Below are 14583 nucleotides of genomic sequence, written 5' to 3'. Positions count from 1 at the left end.
TGGACAAAACGCTCTGAAAGAGTTAGATTCCACACGCACTCCAAAATGGCGATCATGAAGAAAGTTCACGATGAAGTGAGCCATATGCTCACGAAGACCCCAGTCATATAACTGTTTTAAAGACGCCGCAACGCAATTTGATGTCATACGCCTTCTCCAAGTCAAAGAACCTAGCTACAAGATGGTCTCCGCAGAGAAAGGCGTCCCGAATTTGACCCTCAAGATAAGCGAGATTGTCGGCAGTGGATCGGAAATCCACCTTGAAACCCGCTGAAAAGTGAATTCGATTCCAAACACCACACCACGCGCCCAAATAGCTTACAGACGCAGCTCGCAAGAGCAATGGGTCCGCAGCTCGTGGGGCCAGTTGCGATCCTTCCAGGCTTCAAGATGGGAAGAGCCAGAGCCTCATGCCAAGCAGACGGAAAAAACTCCTCCACCCAGATGCGATTATACAGTTGCAACAAAGCAAGCTGAGTATCGCGGGAGAGGCTGCGCAACATATCGCACGAAACACGGTCAAGCCCTGGGGTAGCATTGAAGGACTCACGAAGAGCAGAACCGAACCCAACAAACGTGAAAGATGCATTGAAATCCTCGCTGCTAGCGCCAATGTTTATATTTAATAAATTTTCAATAACAACTCTATACTGTAGTATAAGCCATATCTCTGGAAAAAATCGAGAAGGGATAATTTACTCTAGGAGACGAGATTTTCGGACGACCTTCTCGACAATGATTCAGGTGATTTTGTTAATATTTCATAAATAAATAGTCATTAATATCCTGACAATACGGCAAAAATCTTGGTAGTTTACTTTTGGAGGTAGGTTTTCTTTGGGTGAAATTTTACGAGAACGTCTTATAATTTTATTCGTTTTTCACAAGAAAATCTTTCATTAATAACTGCACCACACGAAAATTTAGTTTTAAGAAATTGGAGCGAGAAAGTTTAGTGCGGTGGCCCATACCTTTTATTATTTCTTTAGTATGTCAACATGAATTAAATCTTGCTGCACATTTGCCGGTCACGTGTAATTTCATCACGTTAATTATATTTATGTTTGTTTTGGCGCTATTGCAAAATGAAAATGAAATGAAATCTTTAAGCCCTACGTTCCACGATTAAGCCGGCTAGGCTAAAGGAGACAGTGATGATGAGAAATCAATGAAATGGTGGAATGAATCAATTGGGAGGAAACGGTAGAACTCCGAGAAAATCCACGCACATGGTGTTTGTCCACCACAAAGCTCACTTGGCGCGAGCTGGGATCGAACCAAGGACCCAATGCACACGAGGTGAACGCTCTACCACTGAGCCACCGCGGCCCCAATAGTGTTATTGCATTAAGTGAATCTTACAAGATCAAAGCAATAAGAACGATAGTGCTATTTGCTATGATGCTACAACTTCCTGATATCAGCAATATTTCTAGAAATGAAAATATCCCGTAAATGTACGTACGTACTTTTGCTTCTGGCATGTCAAATCTGGTAATACTTCAATGTCTGCTTCGCACGAAGTCGGTACCTCTTTTTCATCATTAATTACTTCCTTTATTTTGTCTTTCTTATTATTTAATTGTCAATACACCAATGAGCAATTAAATTTTGCTTTGTACTAGTATAAAGACAAATTATTTCTAGTGTAGGAAAATTAAACCTTAAAATAACTTGAGATGGAAATATTTTTTACACAACTAATTTTTGTTTTAACATATTCCCTGGAATCCTCTGAAATTCTTGAGAAAAATCGACAAAAATCGTACTTGAGCAACCACTTGAAATGACATCAATTTGATGGCCATTACCACGTCCATTTATGCTTGAACACTAACATCTCAACACAAAACTGAGATCCAAACTTCGTTTTGGTCTTAAATTGAAGATAATGCATGGTTGAAGTAGTGTGTGTTAATATTGTTTTTATAAGTTGCCGCCATGTGAAAATATGGCGGCTACTATCTTAAAAATTATTTTTCTCTGTTTCGTTATATTTATTTCACAGTAGATTACTATGAAACTACCATATATAAGGAAAAGCATCTCGAAGGAAACGTTATAGTGTACAGTGTTACTACTCTAAGAACACGAATAATATTTCTGTGTCTTACAAAACTTAGGAAACTAGTCCATTTTGTGTAGCATTAGGTATAAAATTTTAATTATACTAGTAGAGTCAATAAATTCGTAGACTGGTACCCAGAGTATAGGCAACCAGTAGACGTATTCAAATTATGAGACTCAATATTCAGTTTCTGAATATTTTACTGTTCTTACAATATTACATGAGAAAACACGTTAGAATTTAGTCCAAATTACTGCTTTGTACATCTGTCCTAATTGCTAGTGGATGAGGCCCATGCTTTTCAACATCAATAAAACAATACTTGATATTCAAATATAATTACTGTACAGTGTGTATATCCAAATTGGAACCAAAAAATGAAATGGAATACTTACTAGAAAATGATCTCTCACACAAAGATTAGTATTTCGTATGAAATCCCTTATTTTTTCTTAAGTCTTTTATCCTTTGATATGTACGAGCTTAGTACAATTTGCCTTCAATTCAACATTATGATACCACAAATTATTGATCTCTTCGATCAATTGATGTTTGGTAGTAATGTGTTTCTTCTTTAGCTTTTCTTTCATGAAGCTAGAAAGGTTTTCAATCGTGTCATATCAGGACTATTGCCCGGTCACGGAAGAACACTATAATTTCGTTGTCCTCGAAGAATTTTGTCATAGCTTTGGCTCGGTGGCATGGAGCTCCATCATGCATAAAGATGAAGTGTGCGTCATCAAACCAGACTGCAGTCAGGAGAAGCATTTCTTGAAGAACTTGTAGGTATTGGTCGTGCTTGATTGTTCCCTCTACTATATACATATGTACAGTCTCCCAGGCTCGAAGACAAACTCCAGACCAGACCATGACTGAAGCAGGATGCTTCACGGTTTGTTGGAGACAGTCCAACTTGAATTCCTCCCCAGGTCTACGTCGTACGTATTGTGAACATTCATCAGACACACAGACACAGGATTCATCACTGAAACACACTATTCTCCAATCATCAGCAGTCCAATATTCTAGGCCTCGTGCACATTCGAGGCGCTTCTTTGCCACTATCGGAATAATTTTTGCTTTCTTTCCTGGCCTGCGTGCTTTTATTCCCTCAGCACATAGAATCCTTCGAACATTTTCAGGCGAAATGTCTAAACCATACTCAGCCATATTTATGCTTAAGTCTTTAGAATTTGCGTTTCTGTTTCCCAGTGCCAATCTTTATAGTTTTGTGATACCTCTTAGCGATAGCTTCGGTTTTCGCCCACACTTCCCAACCCTATTTTGCCGAAACATTTGATTCTTGCTCATTGCAAGAGATTCTACTCACAGACTTTGCCCTACCCCAACTCTACTAGCAATTTTTCATTATGTACATCTTCCTTCCGCCAGAATTATTTTGATAACTTCCACTTTATGCGGAGAAAGGTCTCTGGCTTTTCCCATTATGCCGCGATTACAGGACTTCACAGAATAAAAGATTAATACACAAAACACGTCACGGTCACTTAAAATTGGCCCATTCGAACTGTTGAACGCTTTGAATGTTGTAACTGCTTACGACTGCAACCACAACACTTCAAACTGTAATTTGTTAATAGAAACCTTAATAGCTGACTACAACTGAAACAATACTTTTAGAACTTCACCCCGTCTACTAATGCCATCTGCTGCTGTTCAACGGTGATATTACCACTTCAACTGTACAGTAAACAAATGAAGGATCCTATATTGGTGGTTTAACCATTAAATTACATGTTGTAGAACTCCAAAATCACGACTGCAACATCAACATTGCATTTTTCGAGCTTGATTCTAATAATTTGAACACGTCTGGACACAGATCCACTCTGACCTTCAAAATAGTTCAAGCATAATTTTCTCTTTTGACCTGTCTTGTCTCGGGTTTTTGCGTTTTGGAAATGATGGCGATTTCCAGGTGGCTGCTTGTCTCGTTAATTCTGGATCGTAGAGGAGACACCATGTTTCATCTCCTGTTATCCGGGTCAGGAACGATCCATCAGCATCATCACTTCCGATCGCTGATCTTGTCAGAATGCGTGGGATACGCGACATGTTCAAGTTTTCCGTCAGAATGTTGTGACACTAGTCTTGTAAATAGAAAAAAAAACTGCCTCTTGTTTTTTTTCTAAATTTCGTTTTTTTCAAATAGTCGTTTCTAATGTATCTTACGCCTGTTTAAGTATGAATTATTTTTATGTAGGTGTAATTACCGTAAAAAGTAACATAAATTAAACGCTATATACTGATACGGTACAAATATTTTACAATTTATATGAGTAGCATACCTACTAATAATCCGGGTTTCTGTAGTGTGTTTCACCAATATCAACCAAGAAATAAAAGTATAAATGGAAATTTGTTTTTTTCGTGAAAGTAGGCCTTTAATAAGAACCAAAATATCATGAACAGTATAAAATGGAAAAAACGTGTCTAAAGGTAAAAACTAACACTATTTTGCCTACTAGTATTTTTCTAAATATCATATATAAATAATTTGTCAACTAAATATATGATATGCAGGACCGACTCTACTATATGTGCAACACGTGCATTGCACGGGGCTGCAATATCTGTCATAAGTATTTTATTTAAAATAAATATTTCTTGTTGGAAACAGACTTCATGATCATGGTAGTTAAATTTACTAATCTGACCTTCTATTTGAATACTGAATTCATAAATTATGTTTAGGTCGCATTAGTTTAAGGTTACATGGACAGTGCTAAAGCAAATGGTCAAATAAATCCCAGCACAAATTGCTGGATTGTTGTCAAATGCAAGAACTTAATTCTCGAACTCCTGTTCCATTTAGTTGGTTATCAGAGTTCTGATATGAAAGCTACTCTTCTCTTTATCACAAATAAAATCGTTATCATTGAAGGTGGAAAGAATTTTTTTTAAAAAGTAAAAGATGTAGAAGGAAAATCAAGAAATAAAAGAGCTATTGCACTATAATTGCAAACTGATATATTAAGATTGAAGCTCGATATTGAATTCTATAAAAAGGATTACCATCTTTCAGGTGTTTCCTTTATCTTTCACTAACATAATAGATTATTATTTAAAGAAAAAACAGACACAACGAGATTGTATTTGTAGTAAGTATTTAAGTTTTTCTGAGTGCGAGTGCAGTATTCCTCCTCTTCGTTGTTCATGCTGGAGTACCATACTTAAAATCATGACACTTAAGATTTATTCTTTCTGGAGAAAGGGGGAAGGCGGCACAAATTGTGCCACTGCACTGGGCGACAAATTACCTAGGGCCGGCCCTGATGATGTACATACACGACATGAATATAGGATGACATAATTTGAAGTAATGTAGGGTGTTTCAAAGTGAATATTAGTGTTTTGAAACTTTGTAGTATCTATTACAATTAACTTACAATTATAAATATTATCAAATGTAAGAGCAACTCAAACGGTTTGGCACGCACGAATGTACATGCAACCGTCTGCGTACAGAATATGGGGACTGAGAAACCACTAGTAAAGGTATAAGATCCCCTTAAGGAGACGCTTACAACTATGTCCTTATCGTTTGCAGTTGCTAAAGATCTAAAGACTACAGACTACGGTTTACGTGCCAATTTCGCAAATAAAATATTGCTGCATGACAATGACGATTTTATGGATCGTGTCGTCTTCAGTGATAAATTGACATTTCACCTAAGTGCTAATGTGAATACTTATAATGTTCGGATCTGGCGGTCAACAAATCCTCAGGAGATAGTACAGTTGAAACGAGACTCCCCTAAATTGAATGTATTTTGTGCCACATGGCGGAAAGTTTAGGGTTATGGGCCTTTCTTGCTTATCGACTCAATGTGTGCCGTATGACAAATGAAGCTCCCATCGAACACTTGTAGCAAAAACTATTTGTGGTGCTCTTTTACTTGATGTGTTGTTTATAATTGTACGTAAAATGTAATAAGTACTACGAAGACTTAAAACCCCGATATTCATTTTGAAACACCCTGCATTTCTCAGCAAGAAAATTTTCCTTATAAAGTTATTGTTTACAACAACAATATTATTATTAGTCGAGACTATAAATACTATAACACGAGTTACTAGTAAAAAAAAAAAAAAAAAAAAAAAAAAGTAATCAAATGTACAATAACCCTTTCGGATCCAGGTGGCCAAAGTTGCACATTCGGGTATGTCACTTTTTTAATTCACTCCTGTGTGGACACTAACTAAGATATTAGGATATATTTTTTGCCAAATATGGTTGGACCATAGCTTATCATATTAGTGTCTTCTGGGTGTCGAATTTCTTTCTCAAATTTCATCCCAGTGAAAAATTCGAGAATTTTCGAATTTTCTTTATTTTTCTCCCCTGTAGCTTCCTTCGTTGTAGAGAGACCTCCGTAAGACTTGTCAGGTAGATACGTTGGATGGATACCTAATCGTTGACATCAATTGGACGGGCCTGCGCGCAGTGTTGTCAACTAGGGAAATTAAAATTTCCTTGAATTTGGGCGAAAATTCGAAATTTTTGTTTATAAATCCGTACCTATACGTCCGAGTGCAAGTCAACTTATGCCAGTCGAACATTTGTCCTTACTGAACAAACGCAGGTACATATCGTTACAGTGGGGTAATTAGGGGGCGCACAAAAATTCGGATTTAGGTTCTAACCCTTGATTTTCCCCTGCTTTTCTGTTTACCGTAATATATTTTTGGCAATTAGAAGCTTTGTTCCTTAAATATCGTCATAACACTTATAGGATATATTAGTATTGTACCAATGTTTATTTTAAGATAGTTTTTGCCTGTCTGGTAGCAGTGTTGCCAGCTACAGAAAATTTTAATTCCAGATTTTAGGATGAAATTTTGGGAAGATTACCTGTTTTGTCTCTTTATTATTTCCCTATTGTTGGCTACATCGGAACAAACATACTAGTATCTGAAAGTCTCGTCTTTGCCCTCACAACGCACTATAAAAAAGTTTCAATAGGATGATTAGGGGAAGTACAGTTGATGTTTATAGTAGAGCTTGTTCTCCAAGTGGAAAGACAACTGTGATTTTTTTTTTTTTTTTTTTTAAGGTAGAATGAGGTATTTTTTAATGACATACTTACCTTATTAGATACCGTCACAATACTTGTAGGATATATTAGAGGGATACCAAAGCTTATTTTAAGATGTGTGCGTCTGCTAGCAGTGATGCCAGCTACAGAAATTTTAATTCCCGATTTTTGGGGGAAATTTTGGAAAAAATTCCTTTTTGTCTCTATTATTTCCCTCTTGTTGGCTACATTTAAACAAACGTACCAGCCTGTCTGACAGCCTCGTCCTTAGCCTACACAGCACACCATAAAAAGTTTCGGCACAATAATTAGAGGAAGTACTGTTGAGGTTTATAATAACCATGTTCTGTAAATGGTAAGAAAATTGTGAATTTCTGAGGTAGAATGAGATTTTTTTTTAATTTCATGTTTACTTTGTTAGATATCGCATTGCTACTTGTAGGGTATATTCTTGGGGTACCAAGGTTTATTTTCAGATAGATTGCGTCTTGCGTCTGTCTGATGGCAGAGTTTCTAGCCAAAACAACTAATTCCCGATTTTAGATGAAAAATTCGGAAAATTTCCCTTTTCCGCTCTATTATTTCCCTACTGCTGACTACATTGGAACAAACGTACCACTACCTGAAAGCCTACTCTTTAGCCTACAGAACGCACCATAAAAAGTTTCTATAGGCTAATTAGAGAAGCTGTAGCTCCGGCATATCTGTTGATTTTTGCTTCTGAGGCGTAAATAGTGTCAAAATTTCATGTGTATCATGAAAGAGAAATTTTTCTTTCTTTCTCTGAATGGAAGTCAGCGACTTCAGGTTTTCACTGTACCTTTTCAACACACCTAAAGATTTTTTTTAGGTAACTTGGACCTATATGGCAACAGTGGTGCAAGATACAAAAAAAACTTGAAATTCGGTTAGGGAATTTTTTGTAAATTTTCTCTCCTACATTTCCCTCAATAATTTCCCACCCATTAGAAACACTGCAATGTAACTTACACAAAAAATAGCCACATATCTTTTCAAAGAAACAAGGTCTTAACCATATCAATCGGGTAAATGGTTTTTGAGCAATAAATCACTAACTGAAAATATAGGAAAACTCCAAAAATGACCAGTATCCGAAAGGGATAATCACACGATTTTGCTCGTATACGTGCAAAGAAACAAACGATTTGTAAGTTACGAGGGCTTTGACTCAAGTTCTGTTGATTATTTCAATAACCTTCAACATAAATCAATAAATAATAGTTGTCAGAAAAAAACAGACATTTGAAAAAGAACGATGTTTTTTATTGAAAAAAGAACGTTTTTTATTAAAAAAAAACTTTACAGAAAAAACTTTTATATATATATATATATATATATATATATATATATATATATATATATATATATATATATGGTCTAGGAATTAATTCGTGCGGTTGGTACGCACACATTGAAGCTGTAGTACAAACACAAAATACATAAATACCTTAAGAAAAATATTGTCCATCGCTAGCCACCACTTTCGCCCATCTGTCAGGCAATGTACGGATTCCGTGGCGAAAGAAGTCCTCATCCTTGGAAGCGATCCAGTCAGAGACCCATGTTTCGATATCTTCTAAAGAAGTAAACCGCTGTCCAATCAAATCGTTGTTCATGCAATCGAACAAGTAGTAGTCCGAAGGAGCAACGTCTGGTGAATACGGCGGGTGGGGTAAAACTTCCCATCCGACATTTTCTAAATAGGTTTTGACCGGTTTTGCGACATGTGGGCGAGCGTTATCATGTTGAACAATAAGTTTATCATGTCTGTTCTCCCATTCTGGTCGTGTTCTGGCCAGAGCTTGCTTCAAACGCATTAATTGTCGTCGATAACGTTCTCCATTCATAGTTTCACCCGGTTGCAGCAGCTCATAGTACACCACACCTTTCATATCCCACCATATGCACAGCATAACCTTTGCACAGTGAATATCTCGTTTTGGTTGTGATGGACCTGGTTCACCTGGTTTCACCCAGGCCTTTTTTCGTTTAGGGTTCTCGTAATGGATCCACTTCTCATCACCCGTAATAATTCGATGCAGAAACCCCTTTCTGCTCTGTCGTTGAAGCAGCAATTCGCAAATGGTTTTTCGTCTTTCAACGTCTCTGTCTTTCAATTCATGTGGAACCCAATGTGACATCTTTTGAATCATTCCCATGGCTTTCAAGCGTTTGGAGACTGTTGTTTGATCAACGCCTAATGCTGCTGCAAGTTGTTCCTGCGTTTGACACGAATCCTGCTCGAGCAATGCTGTCAATTCTTCGTCTTGAAATTTTTTTGGCTGTCCAGCTCGCTCTTGGTCTGCCAAGCCGAAATCACCACTTCTAAACCGTGCAAACCACTTCTGACACGTTCGCTCAGCTAGAGCATGGTCACCATACACTTCCACCAAAATACGATGACTTTCAGTCGCACTTTTCTGCATGTTAAAGTAATGCAGCAGGACACCCCGCAAAAACACTTTATCAGGCACAAATTGCGCCATGTTCACTTAACTACAAACTGGTGTTGTTGACGCTTTAATCCACTGCCCTATACTACGAACGATACGCGATGACAGGGGTTTGCAACACATGTGTGGATACACGGAACTGTGGGACGCTCCGTTCGTTGCGCCATCTCTTGTCCACCCGCACGAATTAAGTCCTAGACCAAATATATTTTTTACAACACTATGTGACATGTATCATGGCTGATATGTATTGCTGCTGCGATGTTATGTACCGACTGGGAACGGTTAGCGCTCACAATCATTGCAACCTCTTCGATCTTGACTTCTGTTCGGAATGTTGTTGGCCGACCTACTGGTTCATAATCATCTAAACTGTTTTTCTCCTCCGCAAACCGTTGGTGCCACTGTAACACTGCACTGCGGCTCAGGGCGTTGTCACTCTACATTTGCCTGTTCATCTGCAACGTTCTTGCAGCAGATTTGCCTAGTTTTTGGCAGAACTTGATGTTTGTTCGTTGCTCATACTGCGACATTCACCAAGTCCACCGCGGCGCAATCAACTCTTTCACAACAGAAACAGTATGTTTGTTTACACTCTATGCGCAGACTTGCCTCTTGCTGGGTCGAGAGATGAACTTCCTCTGCTTCCTCCAGGATATCATTTATCAACTGTAGTATATCACCAGCGTCACACCACCAGCATCCAGTCCACCAACTTGTTATTATTGGCTGTAGTAGTATACCTTGTGCTGAACAAAGTAATATGTGAGAATACTTTTAAAAGACTTTTGAAAGCTAGTTTGTCCTTTACTACACTTGTTCGGGTACCATGCAACTCTTGAAAAATCTGCCAAAAATGTGACAGAATTTGAACAATGACTTAGAATGACATCATGAATATGGCGGCCAAGCAACTACGTGCATTTATGGAAAAAAGGTAATATCTTCTCACAGAACTGGGATAAAAGTTTGTTCTTGTGCTAAATTAAAGATAATACACGATTCAAATGATTTTAGTTAGTAGCATTCTTATAAATTGCTGCCATTTTATTATAAAATATGGCGATTGTCATATTGTTATTGATTTATTTTGTTTTCACTTTAATATATTCGGTTCACGGCAGATAACTATGAAATTACCGGAAATATGGAGTAACACTGTACTGAATGATATAGAATGAAGTCTCACTTTTCTAAAATGACCGTAAATTTCGGATAGACAATATTTGTTTTAATGTATTTTTGTGATCCTCTATATCTCTTTGAAAAGTTAAAATTTAGAAAAAATATCAATCTTGTTCGAAATTTTAGAAACAAAATGCTATTAGAGGATAAAATGATAGTGTGTTATTAAAAATAATGTTGTTATTGTTAGTGTATTTAAACTTAAATTTCTAGGTATGAGACTACAAAAATCTTAAATATACTTTTATTTATTTGTTTTACAAATTTTAAGATAAACATTAAAATTGCTTTTAAAATGTTTCAGCTTTGTAATTGCACAAAAGTTTGTATTTTGCTAAATAATATTACTTTTATAAATAAAAAAAATCGTTCTTTAAAAAACAGTAAAGAAACTATTTACAGTTAAAAAATAACATATATTAACATATATTTAAAATACTGAATACATTATAACAAAAATTTAGAAAGCATTTACTGCATTACAAATTACAGTAGTAGCCTGGTATAGTTTTCTTTTAACTGCTTGTTTTGTATTTCTGAATCGTTTAGAGAATTTCGAAGTGTACTAATTATCATCTTTTGAATTTAATACTAGTTTATTCGTGCACAATTCTCACATATTGATGTGCAATGGGGTTCTTCTTTCCGGCAACCAAGTTTCTGCACCCATGCCACACAAGATGCAGCAGATTATCTGGCACCGGAGGTAAAATGGATGATGCACGGATGCGTGCTGTTTCTATTTTCCATCCCCATTCCTCAGGAGAAAGACGATTTCCCTGCCGGTGTAGCTGAACTTGGAGGGAAGCCAGCTAGGTTCATAATGTAATTCGGAGATTCTTCTCATAACGGTTTGTATGTCTCTCATCTCGTCTTATCCAGTCCATCTGTTATTTTCGTGCTGTACAATTTCATAATAAAATCTCATCCTGCAACATATGGTTAGTGTATGAGAATTTGGCGCTAGAGTTGTATTCCTGGTAGAGTTCATGTGATTTGGACCCCACGTTAAGAGGTAGATTCACATCTCTTATAACCTCACTGCTGAAAGGGGCGCTAAACTCCAATTCAACCAACCAAGATTCTTCCGCAATAAAAAAGGCACATTTTAAATTAATAAAACCACGAAAATATTACCACCATATTAAAATAAATACGATACGATAAGAAATTAATCGATACGAAATTTTCTCATCTGCCCAGGTAATGCAATCCTGCGTTGCCTCTACTTTGTTGAACTTCCTCACAACCAACTCTATTGAGCCTCAAAAGTAACGAATGTGCGGGAGAATCTTGCATGAATAAACTAGTATCAAATTCAGATGATGATGATAATCGCTATGGTGATATTCTGTACACTCCAAAACTTTCTAACGGTTCAGAAATACAAAACGAACAGTTGAAATAAAATTGTAGCAGGCTACCTACTGTAATTTGTAATGTAATAAATGCATTCTAAATTTTTATTATTTGTATCCAATACTTTAAAAATGTCATCTTTTACTTTTTTTAAAGAACGACTATGTTTATTTATAAAAGTAATATTATTGTGTAAAATGCCGACTTTTGCGCCATTACAAACGATGAGACTGTTTAAGAATAATCTTGTTACTTCCCTATTAAAATTTGCAATAATAATAATAATAATAATAATAATAATAATAATAATAATAATAATAATAATAATAAGTATACTTTGGTATTAAGCACAAAAAGTATAATAATATAATAATAAAAAGTGTGATAATATGTAAACAATTTCGTATTTTCATGCATAAAAAAATATATCTAAAATAAACTAGCCATAACACATTACTTTAAAATAGGTTACATACAGTTGTTACGTCTCATTAGCGCATTTTTTCTCTAAATTTCAAATATTGTTGGGGTGTTTTCTAAATTAAACTTTGAAAGAGTTAGAGAATCACAAAAATACATTGAAACAAATATTGTCTATCCAAAATTTACTATATTGTTAGAAAAGAGAGTCTATTCTACAGTGTTCCATTCAGTATTATTCCGTATCTCCGATAGTTTCATGTTTATCTGCCATGAACCAAATATATTTAAGTGAAAATAATAATAAATAAATAACATCACAATCGCCATATTTTATAATAAAATAGCGGCAATTTATAAGAATGATACTAACTAAAATTATTTGCACTGTATTATCTTTAATTTAGCATCAGAATAAACTTTTATCTCAGTTCGGTGAGAAGATAAATATTAACTTATTTCCGTAAATGAACGTAGTCGCTTAGCCGCCATATTCATAACGTCATTCTAAAAGTCATTGTTCAAATTCTATCACATTTTTGGCAGGATTTTCAAGAGCTGAGTGATGCCTGAACGAATATATTAAAACAGAAATTAGCTTTCCAAAAGTTTTTTCGCCTTTAGTTGTAAAAATATTTTCACATGCTACTTTGTTCAGTGCAGTCTGTTCTGAAATTCAAAACAAAATAGACTCGTTCCCTCAGGCTTTAAAATAAAGAAATAGTATTGTAATCCTTAGAAAGGTGACACTCTACACTATAACGTTATTTGAGACACTTTTCCTTATGTCTAGTAGTTTCATGGTAATTTGCTATGAAATAAATATAACGAAAAGGAAAAAATAATTTGTAAGATAATAGCCGCCATATTTACATATGGTGGCAATGTATAAAATCGATATTAACACAAATCACTTGAACCACGCATTACCTTCAATTTGACACCAGAACGATGTTTTTATCTCAGATTTGTGATGAAATATTACCGTGTAAGCACATATAAACGTGATCGCATGACCTTCATATTGATTGTCATTTCAGGCGGTATGCCGATGTACGATTTTTGGCGATTTTTCTCACGAGTCTTAGGGGATTTCAAAGAATGTATTAAAATAAAAATTAGCTTTCTAACATTGTTTACGTCTAGCTAGCGCATGGGCTTTAAAACGTTTCTGCGTTCGATTCCCAATGGAAGAATATTAAAAATTAAACGCACTACGGTGGTTCGGATTACACTTTAAACAGTAGGTTCAACATCTCATTATAGCCTCGATGCAGAAAATGGGTGCTCAACTTTAATAAACAACAAATAAAAATAAATACTTACGTCCATACTTTCTTTCTTCTTTTTATCTGCGTCTGAAAAAGAGAAGTACATTCGTTACTAAATTTTAATCTCGACAATTTTATTAATCAAGTTAGTACATTAAGAACACTTCAACTGTTACTTGGCACACTTCTAAATAAAGACACTGTTTGATCGTCATTATGGCATACACCAACTCCCGGTACTTACTGTAGATAATTTGTCCTGTATTATTATTATTATTATTATTATTATTATTATTATTATTATTATTATTATTATTATTATTATTATCAAGCAGTTTACAAAGTATTGTTCCTTTGGAGGTAAAAACTGAGAATACATTTATTGTGATTTCAAATTACTTATGAAACCACATATACACTATTTTATTCGATCGCCTTTTTCAAAATTTATATAAAATGTTCACAGATGCAGTCTATGAAGCAAATCTTTTGGGCCATCCTTTTGGCCCAGTTCCGGCAGTTTCATCACTCGTGCTAATAGTCGACAGTACGGGTCCGAGTTTATCGTTCTGCCCAGTAGTATTAGCACGTGATGCCCTTCATATCTCACCAAATACACAACATAACCTTCCTGGGCGTTAGTGCGGGCTTTGTCACAGACTGTGGAGCTTCGACCACGATCTTTCTTGCACAATGTTGTCACAAGTAATCAACTGTCCATCAATCGCTTCAGAAATTGCTCGAGT

General features: G+C 35.8%; 1 protein-coding gene across 9 annotated transcripts in view; it reads right to left on the bottom strand.

The window, feature by feature from the left end:
* Window positions 1-14583, bottom strand: part of LOC145693750 (uncharacterized) — a 290468-nt gene that overhangs the window by 179336 nt on the left and 96549 nt on the right. For all 9 annotated transcript variants that reach the window (XM_081770043.1, XM_081770044.1, XM_081770042.1 and 6 more), the window contains one exon: window positions 13893-13924. In XM_081770043.1, coding sequence (XP_081626169.1) covers window positions 13893-13924 — 32 coding nt within the window. The remainder of the gene's footprint in view (window positions 1-13892; window positions 13925-14583) is intronic.

This window comes from Thermobia domestica, chromosome 1 (assembly GCF_964235325.1).
Source record: "Thermobia domestica chromosome 1, izTheDome1.hap1.1, whole genome shotgun sequence".
In the NCBI taxonomy this organism is placed as follows: domain Eukaryota; kingdom Metazoa; phylum Arthropoda; class Insecta; order Zygentoma; family Lepismatidae; genus Thermobia; species Thermobia domestica.
This window is presented reverse-complemented; position numbering and strand designations above follow the sequence as displayed.